The 16,264-nt window shown below is 42.4% G+C and overlaps 1 protein-coding gene across 2 annotated transcripts in view; it reads right to left on the reverse strand.

Moving 5' to 3' along the window:
• zfyve16 (zinc finger, FYVE domain containing 16) overlaps window positions 1-16,264 on the reverse strand; it is a 47,410-nt gene that overhangs the window by 19,943 nt on the left and 11,203 nt on the right. Inside the window, exons 3-6 of one of the 2 annotated variants that reach the window (XM_080907432.1) lie at window positions 13,911-15,940; window positions 7,952-8,048; window positions 3,399-3,575; window positions 3,170-3,309 (exon numbers count right to left, since the gene is read on the reverse strand). In XM_080907432.1, coding sequence (XP_080763558.1) covers window positions 3,170-3,309; window positions 3,399-3,575; window positions 7,952-8,048; window positions 13,911-15,940 — 2,444 coding nt within the window. The remainder of the gene's footprint in view (window positions 1-3,169; window positions 3,310-3,398; window positions 3,576-7,951; window positions 8,049-13,910; window positions 15,941-16,264) is intronic. The other variant, XM_080907433.1, reaches the window with a different exon arrangement.

Below are 16,264 nucleotides of genomic sequence, written 5' to 3' on the forward strand. Positions count from 1 at the left end.
GTCAAAATTCGTAGTTGTAACTTGCAGGGTTTTTTTTTTGGCTAAGTCCACACACAAATCTTTTTTACACACATGCAAATCTTTTTTACGCACGCGCAAATCTTTTTTACGCACGCACAAATCTTTTTTACGCACGCACAAATCTTTTTTATGCACGCACAAATCTTTTTTACGCATACAAATCTTTTTTTACGCACGCACAAATCTTTTATACGCACGCACAAATCGTTTTTACGCACGCACTAATCTTTTTTTACACACACACACACACACACACACACACACACACACACACACACACACACACACACACACACAAATCCTGATTTACAAGTACAAAACCGATTTACAAGTACAAAATATTTATGACCATATTTTGAGCCCATAGAAGTACGGTACTAATTGCATTCCTTTTCCTCTCAATACGGATGTATTGTAATTGGGCCAGCCCAGAGTTGATCATGACCAATTGGCTAATCCACCACCTTTCATTGTTTATACCGTTACAAAAATAAACAAACATAAAAATGAAAAAACACCATCAGCCCACCGGGCAAATGCCCGGTATGCCCAATGGCCAGTCCAGCTACACGGTCAGCTGGTGGGTAACAGGCATCTCCGAAAACGTTAGAGCATTATTGAAATATGTGATGTCTTGATGATTTCAAACTCCGCCACTCTGTGTTCTTCCGCCACTGCCTCGTTTGAGTTTTGGACGAAATGGATTCTGGGATATTGCATTTCATCATTTCGAGCTGATTGGAGACCAGAACAGCCAATCAGATATTTTTGCATCCAAGTCTGTGATTGGCTGGTTTTGTGGCACAAATATAACGGCGTACACAAAGAGTTGAACGCGCACGGGCAGAAATGTTGAGAGCGTGAGCAACAATCAAATCAATCAAGGCTTTATTCGCCACGTGCAGGTTGCCCTGCAGTGAAATAGGACCCCCCCCCCCCTTACACACACAACACAGACATCACATGGGGATACAGGTCGGAGATCGGTAGCGTTACAGAAAAAAAAAACACTGAAATATACACTACAATGGGAAAGTACAAGAGGAAAAAAAGAGACCTCTATTCATGCTGGGCTCCTGGGAGGACAGCATGAGAACAAAAAAGCACATAAATGTCCACAGCACAACATCGAAGGCGTTTGGAAAGGGAGGGGGGATGAGTGTGTGCATATCGGTGTATATGTATGTATGTGTGTGCGTGTCCAGAGTTCAGCTGAGACAGTGTCCTTCGCCCTGCTAGGCTAAGTAAACAGTCTTCCAGCCAACCCAGGTGGCCTTGCATGGAATGGGAAGGAACAGACTAAACACAGTCGTTATCAGGGTGTTCTTGTTCGGCTCCAGCCTTGCGACCGCAGCTGGTGACGAAAGGGTATCCGCATGAAGTGATGGTGCTTTTTACTTTAGTGCGAACAGCTCATATGAATTTCAAAGCAGTTCTAACAGTCCAACACTGGTCTCTCAATCTCCTGTTGGAGAACCGTGAGCTTTGCCATGATGTTATCAAACTTGCGCTCTGTGATGTTGTCATTCTTGTTCTCAAAGAGCCGATTCTGAGAACTAACGACCACAGTGAGCCTCCCCAAGATGTCATCCAATTTGTGCTCAGAGATGTTATTCCGAGCGAGCCGTTCTAAGATGTAATCCAGTCTGCACTCAGAGATCTTATTCTGAGTATTCACGGCAGCCGTAAGCCTTTCCAAGATCTTATCCGTGCTGCACTCAATGAGTCCATTTTGAGAAACTCACGCCTCTCCCATTGTTTCAATCCCAGCGGGCAGCCTTGTGGGGGTTTGAACAGCCGGTTCCGCTTTCTTAATTCTTCAATAAGTCAGGACCAAGCCAGCTCCGATCAGCAAGAACCCTGTTACCATGGTTCCGTATAGGTAAATATCTTCAGCACTCAGGCTCACCCAAGCCCAAACTTCTCGTTGAGAAAGGGGTGTCAATTGCATTCAGGGACCAGTTGATCAAATCCATAATTCCTCTTTTAGGTTTTAGAGAACAGACCGTGAGAGAGTGTTCCAGGGAAAAGTAATACAAAAAACCACGAGACTAGACTAGGACATAAGAGGCTAAGCAGGGAAGCTAAGGGAGAGGAGGAGAGGAGAAAAGTGCGACCGCCTTCGTCAAGAGTAAGAGCAGAAAAAAAAAATTGCGAGCGAGCGCAAATACAAAAACTGAGCGAGAGGGGCTGCTATTGTGTGTGTGTGTGTGTGTATGTGTGTGTGTGTGTGTGTGTGTGTGTGTGTATGTATGGATAATAGCAAACACTGAAATACATTTTTTGCACACAGCAATGAATTTTGTTCGCTCAAATTCAGCTTTTCTTCGCTCAAAATAAATTTCTCCTCAAAATACAACACTTGCACCTGCAAACTTTTTTTTACTTGTGCTCAAATTTTTTTTACGTGCGCTCAGAATAGTGGCACAAAAATAACGCCATAGGAGTGGAGTCTGTGGGACCACAGAATGAGAAACCCAAGTTAGCCGGGACTAGTTGGTCAGTAGTGACTGAACTTTCAAGACAGATGGGCATGTTGACTTTAATACTGGCTATTAAATGAGTGTAGGTATTTACAATGTATTTATACCAAAACAAGGGATCAGTAATTTGAGCCATTTGTTGAGTTATAAACCGGGGTGTACGTAAGTGGTCTGCAGGTGCGGGTTCACAGTCAAAATAAAAGACGCGCACCAGATAAGAAGTTGCAACGTGTGTTTGGGTACATAGGATTTTCTGGAGGAGGACAGACATTTGTTCAGAACTCTTAAAGATGTTGAAGAAGCAAGCTCCTTTAAGCAATTACATTGGTGTTCCTCCATCTCCAAAGAAATGTCCAAAGGAGTCCAAACCGCAAAAGAAGCACGTATTCTCGGAAAAGTGGTTGCAGGTGGTGAGCTGGCTTCAAACAAATGATGGACGCACAGAGATGTGGTTCAGAATATGCAATGAAAATCCCACTCTAGCGGACAAAAACAGTGCCTTTTATATGTACGCAAACGCGCGTTGCAACTTCTTGTCTGGTGCGCATCTTTTATTTTGACAGTGAATGCGCACCTGCGGACCACTTACTGTATGGTCACCCCTGGTTATAAAGTTCTAAAAAGGTGGAATCCTGATAGATGAGCTATGAGGATGATTGCATTACTGTTGTCTCATCTGGGGTGGCACCACTGAACTCTTGGGAGCTCCTGCGGCTCATCACAGACAGCTTGGCGGTGTCTGCCACCTCTCCATTGGGTAAGATACCATCAGCAAACCACACGCGCTTTTGCTCACGAGGACAACCTAATAACACAGAAAAAGGAAGTGTCTTCAGGGGTACAGTTAAGGAAAACAAGTGAAAGGTAAAGCAGACTGTGTAAGAATAACCTTACCGTCATTGCTTGGGTGTTTAAGAACAGACACAGGCACCATGACAGTAGGTGGTGGGGAGTTTAGAGTACCAGCAGCACGGGCCTGCTGTAAAGGGGGGATTGTGCTGCAGTATTCAGATGGGACATTTGGGTTTGGGCTAGGACCTGTAGGACTCATCATCCGTTCCAGAGCCTGGGCTACAACAGAAGGATGCTGTTAGAAGCATGTTCATTTTTTTTTTTTTTTTTAAAGGTGTTAACTCGAGTCTAAAAAGCTAGTTACCCGACTCATTTAGATGTAGAGACTAGTTTCTTGAATATGAATGTCTGTGAAATGGTGGCAATCTAATCTGAGGTTTTATTTAGATTTTCAAGTCCTCTTTAGAGTAAACTAAACTTCAGTGGTCAAATGATTTTTCGTTATTAAAGTTTATTGTATTTCTGGAGAAGTAATTAAAGGCTGTGCCTTTTGAAGAAACATGCTGGTTTTAGTAGTAAGGCACAACTTTTATTTTGAATGCAATCCATACATTTTTCCCAAGTGGCCCAGTTTACAGGTCTGTGTGACTGAGGCCTATAAGGCCCACTCAGCCTAAATTTGTCCCCTGCTACGAAGAACCAGGATATTTCTTTTTGCTTTAAAAAAAAAAAATCTACAATTAATCTACAATTAATTAATGGTTGTTACAAAAATTAAAACAAGATTTAAAAAAAGCATACAGAAGATAAAAGGGGGGGCATGTCTACTGCAATGGCTACAAGATTGTGAATAATTTTCCTGTAATTAATAAGTTGTGTTTAGAAAGTGCAAATGGTGGAGAACAAAGGAAAGCACTGCAACATATTATTATAGCTATATTTCATTGGTTTAATTAAAAAGGACTTCCACTTTCTGCGGTTCTGTTACAGATTTGGAAAATAAGTGAGGACACTGGAGAAGGAAAAAGCATCTCTATCAGTAAGTTTCTTCAGAGAAGCCTGTTGAAAAAAAGCTGGACAGTATATTAGCAGTATCTGACCAATAATGGACTAACACAGATATATATCTAAATGCGTCTAAATGCAGTTTAAATATTGAATTTGTCAAGTATATAATATTCACACAGACTTCCACTGCAGGAATTTTAATTAAGAAAATCCTGACAAATAACAAAACGCCTCTCAAATTAGTTCTCTTACAGATGGACATCGACTCCATTGTCCTGGCCTGCAGCTGGTAGCCCTCCATCTGTATTGCTGCCTCGGTGATTGTGTTGTTATGGAACGTGAACCACTTTCCACCTGCTCCACATTCCCTTAAGTGTGGCTCTCTAGCTATCATTACCAGCTGCAGTCCAAGATGGTGGAGTTGGAGTCCCTCTTAATGCAGCAGGTGAATGATACAGAAGAGTGCCGCTACATGTTTCCTCTAGCTCACTGACTAAAAGAATAAAATTGGTGGCAGCCAGTGGTACCCTTAAGCCGATACACCGATGGTATCAGTTCCAAAATCCTACGTTCTCAAACTATCACATTCACAAGATGTTCACAAAATGTAACCGCTATCCTTGATCATGAGGTCAAGTTTTAGGACGTACACTTATATATACACACACGTATAAATTTGAAACTCCTTCTTGCCTTGTTCTCAAGTTTCTGTATTCATAAAGTTCAGTGTTGGGGTGTAGGACTGTAGCGTACATCAGCATAACAGCTTTTCTAAAGCTGTGCCAGTTGGATATTGGTTTAGTCCCCAACATTGCTATAAGATGAGTTATTACTTTCAGGAAAACTGGCTATAGTGGAGAGGCTTTCAGAGCAGCTTTTCTCAGCGCTGCTGATCAAGCAATTATGTCGTATTATATTGATTATGTATCACATAGCTTTACTTATCCAGTATGTAATGACAGCAACAACAATGTCGCTTTCAAAAACACAGGAATGCAACCACAGCAGATTGAAACATTACAAAGATATTATTGTTATTTAGATCCTTGTTTCTATAATTTCTTTTAAGTAATTCAATTAGTATCAATAATTCAATTAGTATCAATGCAAGAACAGTTATTCGCCTTGCTGTGCAACGAAAGGATGACATGGCAGAAAAAAAGTCAACCAAGGCTTAAGGCTATTTACTGACCCCATTTTCAGTGCAACGGTAACATAACCAAATATATTACTTAAAATGGAGACAAAACACTGATTTGCAATATATGCACACATTCTAAACTCAAACAATCCAGCACAGCAGCAGTACAAAGTTTCCAACATTTTATTCATTACAAGTAAGAAGCATCTTACCTCATCATCTCCTCCTCAACTAAAACACAATTAATCCACGTTATGACAAATCTCTCTCGCCAACTGACATCAGACCAGTCCTCACAGCTTTTCTGAAGTGGCTCCTCTCGTAAATAATAACAGGCTATTAGCTGTAGGCTGAGGTGTATGCAGTAAGCCTCGTATACTGATGTCAGTGAGGGAGAGGAAAGCAAGAGAGGGGAGGAGAGGAGGAGCTGTGTGAGGGAGAGAAGAGAAGGATTGCAACACACTGCCCGAGCATCCAAAAGCCACTAAAGTGGACCATCTCCTCCTTAATTTAGACAGCATGTGAGCATCACATGTCCACTGCACTCGGTGGTCCTGTACTACATAGACTCACAAGCTCAAGGACAAGTAATAGTGTCCTGTTATCACTTTCCTCTGCAATCAACTCCCATCTCTCTCCATATCACTGCTGCAGTCCAGCTAAAAAAAAGGTGCCTATTTCCACGTCTTTTATTGTTACCAAGATGGTGACCTCAGGGAGAGTTAAAGAAAATGTTTTTCCCAGTCTCCAAAACAGCATCACTTAATCCTGTAATCAGCATTAAACTTTTACTGGAAAAAGTAAACGAAACTACCTGATCACCAAGCTCCGGCATGAGGAAAAGCTAACTTTGTAACTGTTCCAATCCACCGTTGTTTGTTTTACACAGCGAAAAATGAACTGTTAACTTAGTCTGATGTTTAAATTAGGTAGCCTGTTGAAGGCTGACTGTGGCAGCTATACCACTCTCTATTGCACTGATACTTGGAGCAAGCAGGAGTAAATCTAAAGAGGGGCATAAGGTGTACTAGACCATATTTATTTCAAGGCTTTCATCATATTATTCAGCTCATTGCAAGCACCTGCCTATACAGCATGATAACACTAAGCTAGCCAAGAACCCAGAATGATGTTGAATGCACACGCCAGCCTAGCAGCCAGACCCTAAACTTCAGGTAGCAAATGGATGAGCAGTCAGGCTGCAGCCTTTGTTTCTACCTGTTCATGTTTATACAGTAGAATCACTGTAACGAAGAAACTTCAGAAATATGTTAATGTGTAAATTGATTTACATCGCCCAAAATTTAGGATTCTTATCTTTGCTTTGTGCTGTCAGCTTTGTGTTCCTACCTAAATACTAAAGGAAAGCTTGTATGTGTTTTCATTAGGATAGAAATGGGGCTGGGTATTGATTTTGATTTCTATAATCGATTCAATTCCAATTCACAAGGTCCCTTGCAAGGTCGATTCGATTCAATTTTGACTCAGTCAGAAATATAATTCTGATCATTTATCAGTATATATCCATATTTTTATATCTATGTATAAAAACAAAGCTGACACTTGTGAGACTTCATCAGAGGTGTAAGGATCACGACAGATGCCTTTGTGTAACTGAGGACAAAACAAAGCATGAAGGAGATTTTCCTGGCCTATATTTTTATAGCAGATAACCACCTTAAAAATATACTGCAGTAGATCGATAATCATGAATCAACATAAGAACATTACATGATGCTGCTTAAGTAAAGCAGAGCAAAGTTACAGAGGTTTTATTAAAGACACAGCTAAGCAATAATTTGTAAAAGTTTAAATTCCTCCAGTACTGAACAGCAGAAATTAGGCTTTCTTGTCAGAGGAAAACTTTGTTTTTCTTCAATGCAGCCACCACATCTTCCTTTAAACGTTTACAGACAAACTCACTCATTCATTAGCATAGTTGAACACACAGACATACATGCACAAAAACACACACACCAAATCTACAAAACCATCAGAACTCATTTTCCCTTCTACTAATGTAAGAAACACAACCCATTGTTACAATGCAAACAATGTTAGATTTAAGTACGTCCAAACTTGATTTCAACTTTAACTCTAAAAGCTTTGACTCCAAAACAGGCATTTAAAGAAATGTGAGGAAAATATAAAGGCCAGCTCAAATGCTCTAACTTTCTCATGAGCTGAAACTGGTCCTCACAAAAGGACAAATAATATTTTTATTGTCTTTATTTATTGTGTTTTATTTACTTTATTTTCATAATACAGTTTAATTTCATTACTCACTCATGTTTGGATGAGCAGTTAAATCATTTACTGCCCTCTGCCACCCCTGGAGGCTATTGCCAACTCTTTCTGTCTCAATTTCTCACCAGGGCCATCACAGGTGACCCCTTACACGCCGCCCACCACCTGTTTGACTCGCTATATTATCATGTATTTTATAATGGTACAACACATGGGGATCTTAATAAAGGCATACAAATAAACCAAACAAGAACCTTACCTCTGTGAATGGTGTCAAAGCAGAGGACACATACACGAGCCTCTTTCTCCAGGTACTTCAGTTTACACTTCCTGTTGCAGCACACAGCACAGTAAACCTGCCACAGAGGAGAGAGGATGACATTGACGGCATAGATACGCTACACAGCAATCTGCATGGACAGTAAATTCACGTCTGGAAGAAGACAACAATTAACAGGATGTTGAAACGTGTTTGTCTATCTGGTCCTTCAAACAGCATAAGATTGTGCTATAATCAATAGTAGAACCTAATCATGTCTGATTTAATAAGAGGCCTTTGAGGGACTTGACTCAGCACAGACCTATAGAAAAGCTGAAAAGAGAACTGCTGACTCATGCTCTCTGCTTACATCAATTCACTGTGCTATATTTGGTCCTCACTTCATCAGAAATTTTACCCTTACATGCTAAAAACTTCCAGAAATACCTTGAATTACACAAGAAGAAAAAACAGGCAATGCAAAACAGGCATTTATAAGAAGCTCATTAGGTAATCACTTCTATGGTGATTTATTTATCAGAATCACTTTTGGGATCTAGATTTTTATGATGGATGCTTTTCACAGTTTTCAGATTTTTTTTGTATAAAGTAATCAGGAAAAATCTGATTATTCAACAGTGAACTCTGCATTTCTGAGTCAATTAACTGTTTAATTGTAAAGCTGGGCATACTCTGTGTGATCTTTGGCCCATTTTGAGCATATTTTTCAGTTGTGCGACCGTTTTGGGGATCGGCCCAAGTTTCACCTTAATTGTGTGTCGTGCATCGTGGAGTATACATGGGGTAACGAGAAGCGATTAACACCTCACGAATAGCTCCCGATCATCAATCGTATGCTCGCAAGGAAATCAAACCTATTTGAAATCCTGTTGGCCCTTGTGAGGTTGTCAACGCAGCCTCTCACACTGCGCATGCGCAAACAGAAGTGCAGCGTGTGATCTGGACACAAGCGATAGAGGCATAACTTGTAGAACTTTATCATGACTGCACCAACTATGAAAAGAGTTGTATGGACATTGCTGCTCAACTGCAGCTGCCTGGTCAATGTTTTTCATAAGCAATTTAGCAAAGTTGATGGTGGTGGTGTGTGTGTCTGTGTGAGTAAAGACAGAGAGGGAGAGCAAGAAACAGATTTAGTGTTATAAGCTTCATGTTATGGACGCACAGTGTGAGCACTCAGGTCACATCAGTGCATCGGGCCATATAGTGTGAGACCCTGCATCATGACCGACGAACCTCTAACCCCTGCGATTTAATTGTACAGTTTGAGCAGGAGCTGAATAACGTGACTGAAAAAAAACGCACAGTGTATGCCCAGCTTAACGGCATTAAACTGTTTAAGTTTCTCTTACAAATGACATTTTTAATCTCAATGAGATATTTACCTGGATAAATAAAGGAATAATAATTATGTGAAACAACAGCTGTATTGCTTTATTATGTAGCACTCTTTGTCTACCTGAACACTTGCATTTAACAAAGCTACCGAAGTCAGGTAAATGCTGTGCGGCTAGTGGCTGACTAATTACACTTTACTTTGCTATTACTGCAGAAGTTGACTTCTTTCAGCTGCTATTTGCAAGGGGTTGCCACAGTGAATAGATCTGCATGTCTGAACTTGTATAAATTTTAGGCCAAATGCCCTTCCTGACGCAACCCATCCAGGAATTTGCATCACCTCCCAGTTTTGAAAGTGATACCTTCGCATGCTAGGCACTGGTGTTCCCTTTCAATTGATTCACTCGGTACAACACCTAAGTATGGGATATCACGTAGGGCTGGGTATCGTCACTGATTTCTAGAATCGATTCAATTCCGATTCACAAGGCCCCGAATCGATTCGATCCACGATTCGATTTAATTCGATTCGATTTAAATCTGGGAAATTTTGACAGTCAGAAATATTATAATTCAGATCAGTACATTTACATATTTTTGTATCAATAAAAAGGAAGCTGACACACGCAAGACTTTATCACAGGTGTGAGCATCACAGCAGAGGCCTTTGTGTCAAAGTAGCTGAGGATAAAACACAGAAAAACATGAAGGTGATTTTCCTGGCCTGGGATTTTATAAAAATATTCTGCAGTACATCAAAAACGAAAGAAAACCATTAATCAACATATGAACATCACCTCTGAAGTTACAGCGGTTTTATTACAGACACAGCGTTTTGCATTTTGAATAATTTTAAAAAGTTTAAATTTGTTCAGTATTGAACAGCAGAAATGAGGTTTTCTTTTCGGAAGAATGTAAAAGGGAAAAAACAGCGGCCGACAGCCTGTAAACAACAGTAGACTTGTGCGTAACAAGCAAGCGAATAATGAAGAAAGGGAAACTGTTCTTGAAGTACAGAGAGAGAGCTGTGCATCACAGTGGAAGCAAAACAGTAAAAGTCTGAGTGAATTCATGACGATGTTTATGTGAAGCGTTTGGATCTTCTTTTGCTGCTGGTTCGGTCAATATTGTTTGGAGAGAGATCAAACTAACAGCTTTAGAATCGGCGCATAAAGGGCGTGCACACAAAGCGCAGACCCGCCGACAGATCAGAGTCAGCGAGCTGTCGGCTTTCAGCCCCGACTGTGAGAAAAGCGACATCTAACTGATTCTGATCCGCGGGTCCCGCTGTGTGTTTAAGTCTTTGTGCAGAATCCGTGTTCCTGCTCTCATTTACTGTCTTAACTGTTTGGTGGTTCTTGAAATTTTGTGAGATTTCACCTGAGATTCTGGCATTTTGGGCAAAATAAATTTATATTAAAAAATCGATTCAGGATTTTAATGAATCGATTTTACGTTATCCAAGCCAGAATCGATTTTAATCGATGAATCGATTATAAGAACCCACCCCTAATATCACGCCCTTGCGTGTCTTGGCTGAAGAAACCTTTATTCACGCCTTTAAGGCGGATGACATGTGATGACACGCGCACGGACCCGCCTGCACATATAGCCGCTGTCATCACAGTCATGCTTCAGTTCTTATGCTCTTCACCTCGCTGAGAACACCTCTGCTGAGTTGGGCTAGCTAGCTGCTACTAGTTAGCTCCACTGTCTGCGGACTTGAACTTAGCTTAACTGCCCCTGTTGGTGTCAACCTCCACCACGCAGTTGGTCCGTAGGCTGCCCGCGGAGTGCAGCATTTGGGTTTGCGTTTTGGAATGGACTCCAAACTGATGCGAGCAAAGCAGAAATCTTCTGTTCGCCCCCGTCTTCAGGGATGCGGTTTCTCTTTGCACAACAGCGACCAGCACAATGCCTGCCCTGTCTGCCTGGGGATCATCCACGCTAGGAGAGCATTGACGGAGCCTGAAGCCTGTGCGTTTTGTCGCTAGCTCCGGCGCTCGATCCTGGAAACACGCGGTGGCGTTTGTGGAAATAGTGCTGGGACGCTCTGCTGTTGCACGGCATGAACCTCTCCTTTCCGAGTCTGGAGCCCTGGCTTCGTCCGAGTCCGAAGACGAGAATTATCCGGTCGATGTCCGGGCAATTAGCTGGGCTGACCACATGGAACATGTTGACAGGTTAGCCGATGACGAGCCAAAACCATGCAGGAGCGCTGGCGGGCTTCAGCTTGGCATGAGCCCGCCAGCGGGCTCATGCCAAACTTTTAAAAGTTTTTAAAAACTTTTGTACGGTTTTATCGGTTGGACGTTATAGCCCCTTCGGTGGCTCATACTGTCCTTTCTGCTGGATCTATCGCTCACTAAGGTGGTGGTGGTCCGATTCCGGTTCGGTGGCTGCTCTGCGGGGCGTATATATATGTCCCATACTTACAGTTGTGGTCAAAAGTTTACATACACTTGTAAAGAATATAATATAATGACTCTACCGAGCGTCCCGTTATTTCTAAAACTGATTTTTCTCTGAGGGTGATTGGAACAAATACTTCTTTGTCACAAAAAACATTCATGAAGTTTGGTTCTTTAATGACTTTATTATGGGTTAACAGAAAAAAGTGATCACATCTGCTGGGTCAGAAATATACATACAGCAGTGCTAATATTTGGTTACATGTCCCTTAGCCATTTTCACTTCAATTAGGCGCTTTTGGTAGCCATCCACAAGCTTCTGGCAAGCTTCTGGTTGAATCTTTGACCACTCCTCTTGACAGAATTGGTGCAGTTCAGTTAAATTTGATGGCTTTCTGACATGGACTTGTTTCTTCAGCATTGTCCACATGTTTTCAATGGGGTTTAAGTCAGGACTTTGGGAAGACCATTCTAAAACCTTTATTCTAGCCTGACTTAGCCATTCCTTTACCACTTTTGATGTGTGTTTGGGGTCATTGTCCTGTTGGAACACCCAACTGCGCCCAAGACCCAACCTGTGTGCTGATGATTTTAGGTTATGTTGAAGAATGTGAAGGTAATCCTCCTTCTTCATTATCCCATTTACTCTCTGTAAAGCACCAGTTCCATTGGCAGCAAAACAGCCCCACAGCATAATACTCCCACCACCATGCTTGATTGTAGGCATGGTGTTCTTGGGGTTAAAGGCCTCACCTTTTCTCCTCCAAACATATTGCTGGGCATTGTGGCCAAAAAGCTCGATTTTTGTTTCATCTGACCACAGAACTTTCCTCCAGAAAGTCTTATCTTTGTCCATGTGATCAGCAGCAAACTTCAGTCGAGCCTTAAGGTGCCGCTTTTGGAGCAAGGGCTTCCTTCTTGCACGGCAGCCTCTCAGTCCATGGAGATGCAAAGCACGTTTGACTGTGGACAATGACACCTGTGTTCCAGCAGCTTCAAATTCTTGGCAGATCTGCTTTTTGGTGATTCTTGGTTGACTCTTCACCCTCCTGACCAGTTGACTCTTCACCCTCCTGACCAATTTTCTCTCAGCAGCAGGTGATAGCTTGCGTTTTCTTCCTGATCTTGGCAGTGACGAAACAGTGCCATGTACTTTATACTTACAAACAATTGTTTGCACTGTTGCTCTTGGGACATGCAGCTGCTTTGAAATGGCCCCAAGTGACTTTCCTGACTTGTTCAAGTCAATAATTCGCTTTTTCAGATCCATGCTGAGCTCCTTTGACTTTCCTATTGTAGCGTTTGTATCCAATGAGCCCTATTTAACTGGCCTAAGAGAAGTCACCAGCTGTCATCACTCATAATCACTCACAAGCAGTTAAGAGGCCATGCTATGAAGCTCAGTTCACTGACAACTTTCTAAGTCACCAAAATTGCTAATTCATGTTGCCGTATGATTATTTTTGACCCAGAAAATGTGATCACCTTTTTCTGTTAACCCATAATAAAGTCATTAAAGAACCAAACTTCATGAATGTTTTTTGTGACAAAGAAGTATTTGTTCCAATTACTCTATCAGAGAAAAATCAGAGTTTTAGAAATAACGGGATGCTCGGTAGAGCCATTATATTATATTCTTTACAAGTGTATGTAAACTTTTGACTACAACTGTATGTGTTGTACCGAGTGAATCAACTGAAAGGGAATTGAAGTTATAGACATAACTATTCGTTAACACTATGGAGCCACTGTTATTGTGGAAAGTAACAGTTGGTTATACATTAGGGATCAACCAATATGGACTCCTCAAGGCTGACTGTGGTTATTGGTATAATTAAAACAAAACTCTGGTATCATAATACAGGATAAAGTTGACCCTGAAATCAGATTAGGCCAAGGGCCTTAACGGGGAAAAAAGGAATGACTTGTGTTGGCCAAAAAAACCCCACAAAAAAAAAAAAAAAAAAAAACACACCCCACAAAATTTATGTGGCTCTAAATTAATGAATCTGACTCTTTCTCACTGAAAGCCACTGGATTTTTTTTAACGGCAAGCCAGAGAAAAAAGCCATTTGACAACATGTCATAACAACCATTAATTGCAGCCACACTGTATTTACAGCTGACAATAATGCTGACACAATCTAATATTCAAGTGTAAAATACATTCTATTCAGTGACTAACATACCTTCCCACAGGCACGACAGTGATGCCGCCTTTTGGTAAAAGTGAACTTCTGATTGCACTTCATACAGTTGGGAGCTTCAGAGTCTGGCACCCAAGCAGGCTGTCTGTTCCCTAGCTCCTCCACTCCCTCCCTTTTGCAGCTCACTGCCTTGGCACTGTCTATGGTAAACTCCCCAGGGTAAGGTGGGGGTTCTGACAGTTCATCATACACCACACTGTAATCCTGATCCTCCTGAGTTGCATATGAAGGGTTAGAATCCCTAAAGTTGATGGAATGCTCATCTGTAATACTGGGGTTTATTGGTGAACGTTTTCCATCCTGTGCAGTACTTGGCACTGTTGTAGAAGCACTTAACATCTGAGCCAGCTCCCCCTCTTCCTCTTCTCCTGTTGCTGGAGATCTTGCAGTTTGGCAGTGCAGCTGTTTAGGTCTTGCACCTCCATAGGAGGGTTGTAGATCAGGGCTACTGCTGTGCTGGGACTGGAAAGTGTTGCTGGTCAGAGAGCTTACCCCAGAAGAATAGTCTTGCCAAGGTCTGCAAGAGTCCTCTGATACTGATAGAGCACCAGGGTTAATGCTCCCCTCTGCAGATACACATATTGCTTGATCACTTTCTGGAAAAGGTAGACCTAAGTCCTGTTTTACAAGCCCTTCCTCTGGAGCCCTGTTTGATTCTGGGAGAGATTCAGGATAAGAAACACCCTGTTCTGCTTCAGCATGTGCTTGCAGGAAAGCATCCAACTCCTCATCTGTAACCAGCAGCTCAGCCTGGTCGCTCTCAGGCAGGTACTGGAAACCAAACTCTGGAGGATCTACTAGGCTGGTTTCTGAACAATTGGTGGAGGTAAGATCTGTAGAAGCTTCAAGAAAAATCTGTTGTTGCCCCTCTGGAGACTGTCTGCCCTCTGCAACCTCCTGGACCACAAAAGCAGGTAAAGCGGGTGCCTCCGGGTGGGAAGCGGGTGCCTCCGGGTGGGAAGCGGGTGCCTCCGGGTGGGACTCTTCCTCCTTGGCTTCCAGGCCTGACAGGGATTCTGCCTCTGTGCTCTCAGACACATCTGCATCAATGCATAGCTCAGCTTCCCCTGAATCATCTTCTGTGGTCTTTGGGTTCACAAGAGCGCCGCACATGGACACAGCTATGGGTAAACATGACAGGGCTACCGGCTTGCTGTGTGAGGCTTTGGATTCCTGACCTGGAAGACCCTCTGCTTCACATTCATCCAAGGCTTCATGAGACTCATTCTCTTTACTAACTTTGATTGTTCTAGTTTTCCTAACACCATCAACAGGATCCAGATCACTCTGTTCCACAGAGTTCTCAACTACTTGCTCAGAGATATCCCCCCCGTCACTGTCCCCCTCCTCTTTATTAGCTAAGTCAGTATCTATTGAAGATAGTGAATGATCTGCGGGATCACAGCTCCTTTCCACTGCTGCGGGGAGAATGACATCAAGCAGACTGAGTGAGGCAGAGTATCCACCACTCTGCTGATGTAAATCTAGACTCAACAGTACCTCTCCCTTCCCTACAAGGGTTTGCTCTTTTTGAGTGTCTCGACTATGGCATGCACCCTCTTGCTCTTGTCCTACTTCGGGGCTGTTAAAATCCACAAGCAGTGCTTCCTCTTCCTCCATTTGCTTTTCCACAATGTCCAGCTTACTGAAGGCATCGTGGCTACTGGACCTGACCAGAATGGCTGAGCTTGTGTCATTCACAAGGTCGCAGACAGGTTTCAAAGCTCTGTCTGGACAGGGAGGGGTAGAGCTTTTGGCTGACCTGCGATCCACAGACAACAGAAGGTCCACACCAGTGAGAGGCTGACCTTTGACCTCTCTATCAGTGCTGCGGTTATGGTTATGACTGGCAGAACCATCAGGACAGCCAGGTGTCAATCCATAATGAAGAGAATTAAGGTCCGGGAGGCTTGGTGGATTTGGGGACAGCTCTATAGGTGAACACTGAGGGCCAAGTGAGGAGAAGGGGTACACAGAGGGCTTCAGGGAAACAGGCCTGCCTTCGTGTTCCTCTGCAATCCAAAAAAAAGGAAAACAGTTAATTCAATTACACTTGAGCTGTACTTTTGATACACTGGCACCGTCAATTCTGTTTTGCTAGATTTTTTTTGGTGCTTTCCCCCCCCAATCTGGTAATATGGTTCTGGGGTCAAAGTTGTGCTGCTATCCGAACCATGAGTGCTAAAATACAAATACATGGTTATATTTACTAACTGCAAAAAATGCTAAGTTCTAATAAAGTACTTTGGTTACTTAGGCATCCTGTGACCCTCCAGTAAACAGACTACCGTATTTTCACGACCATAAGGCGCACTTAAAAGTCTTAGATTTTCTTC

The sequence above is a fragment of the Rhamphochromis sp. 'chilingali' genome (genome assembly GCF_963969265.1).
Source record: "Rhamphochromis sp. 'chilingali' genome assembly, chromosome: 2".
In the NCBI taxonomy this organism is placed as follows: domain Eukaryota; kingdom Metazoa; phylum Chordata; class Actinopteri; order Cichliformes; family Cichlidae; genus Rhamphochromis; species Rhamphochromis sp. 'chilingali'.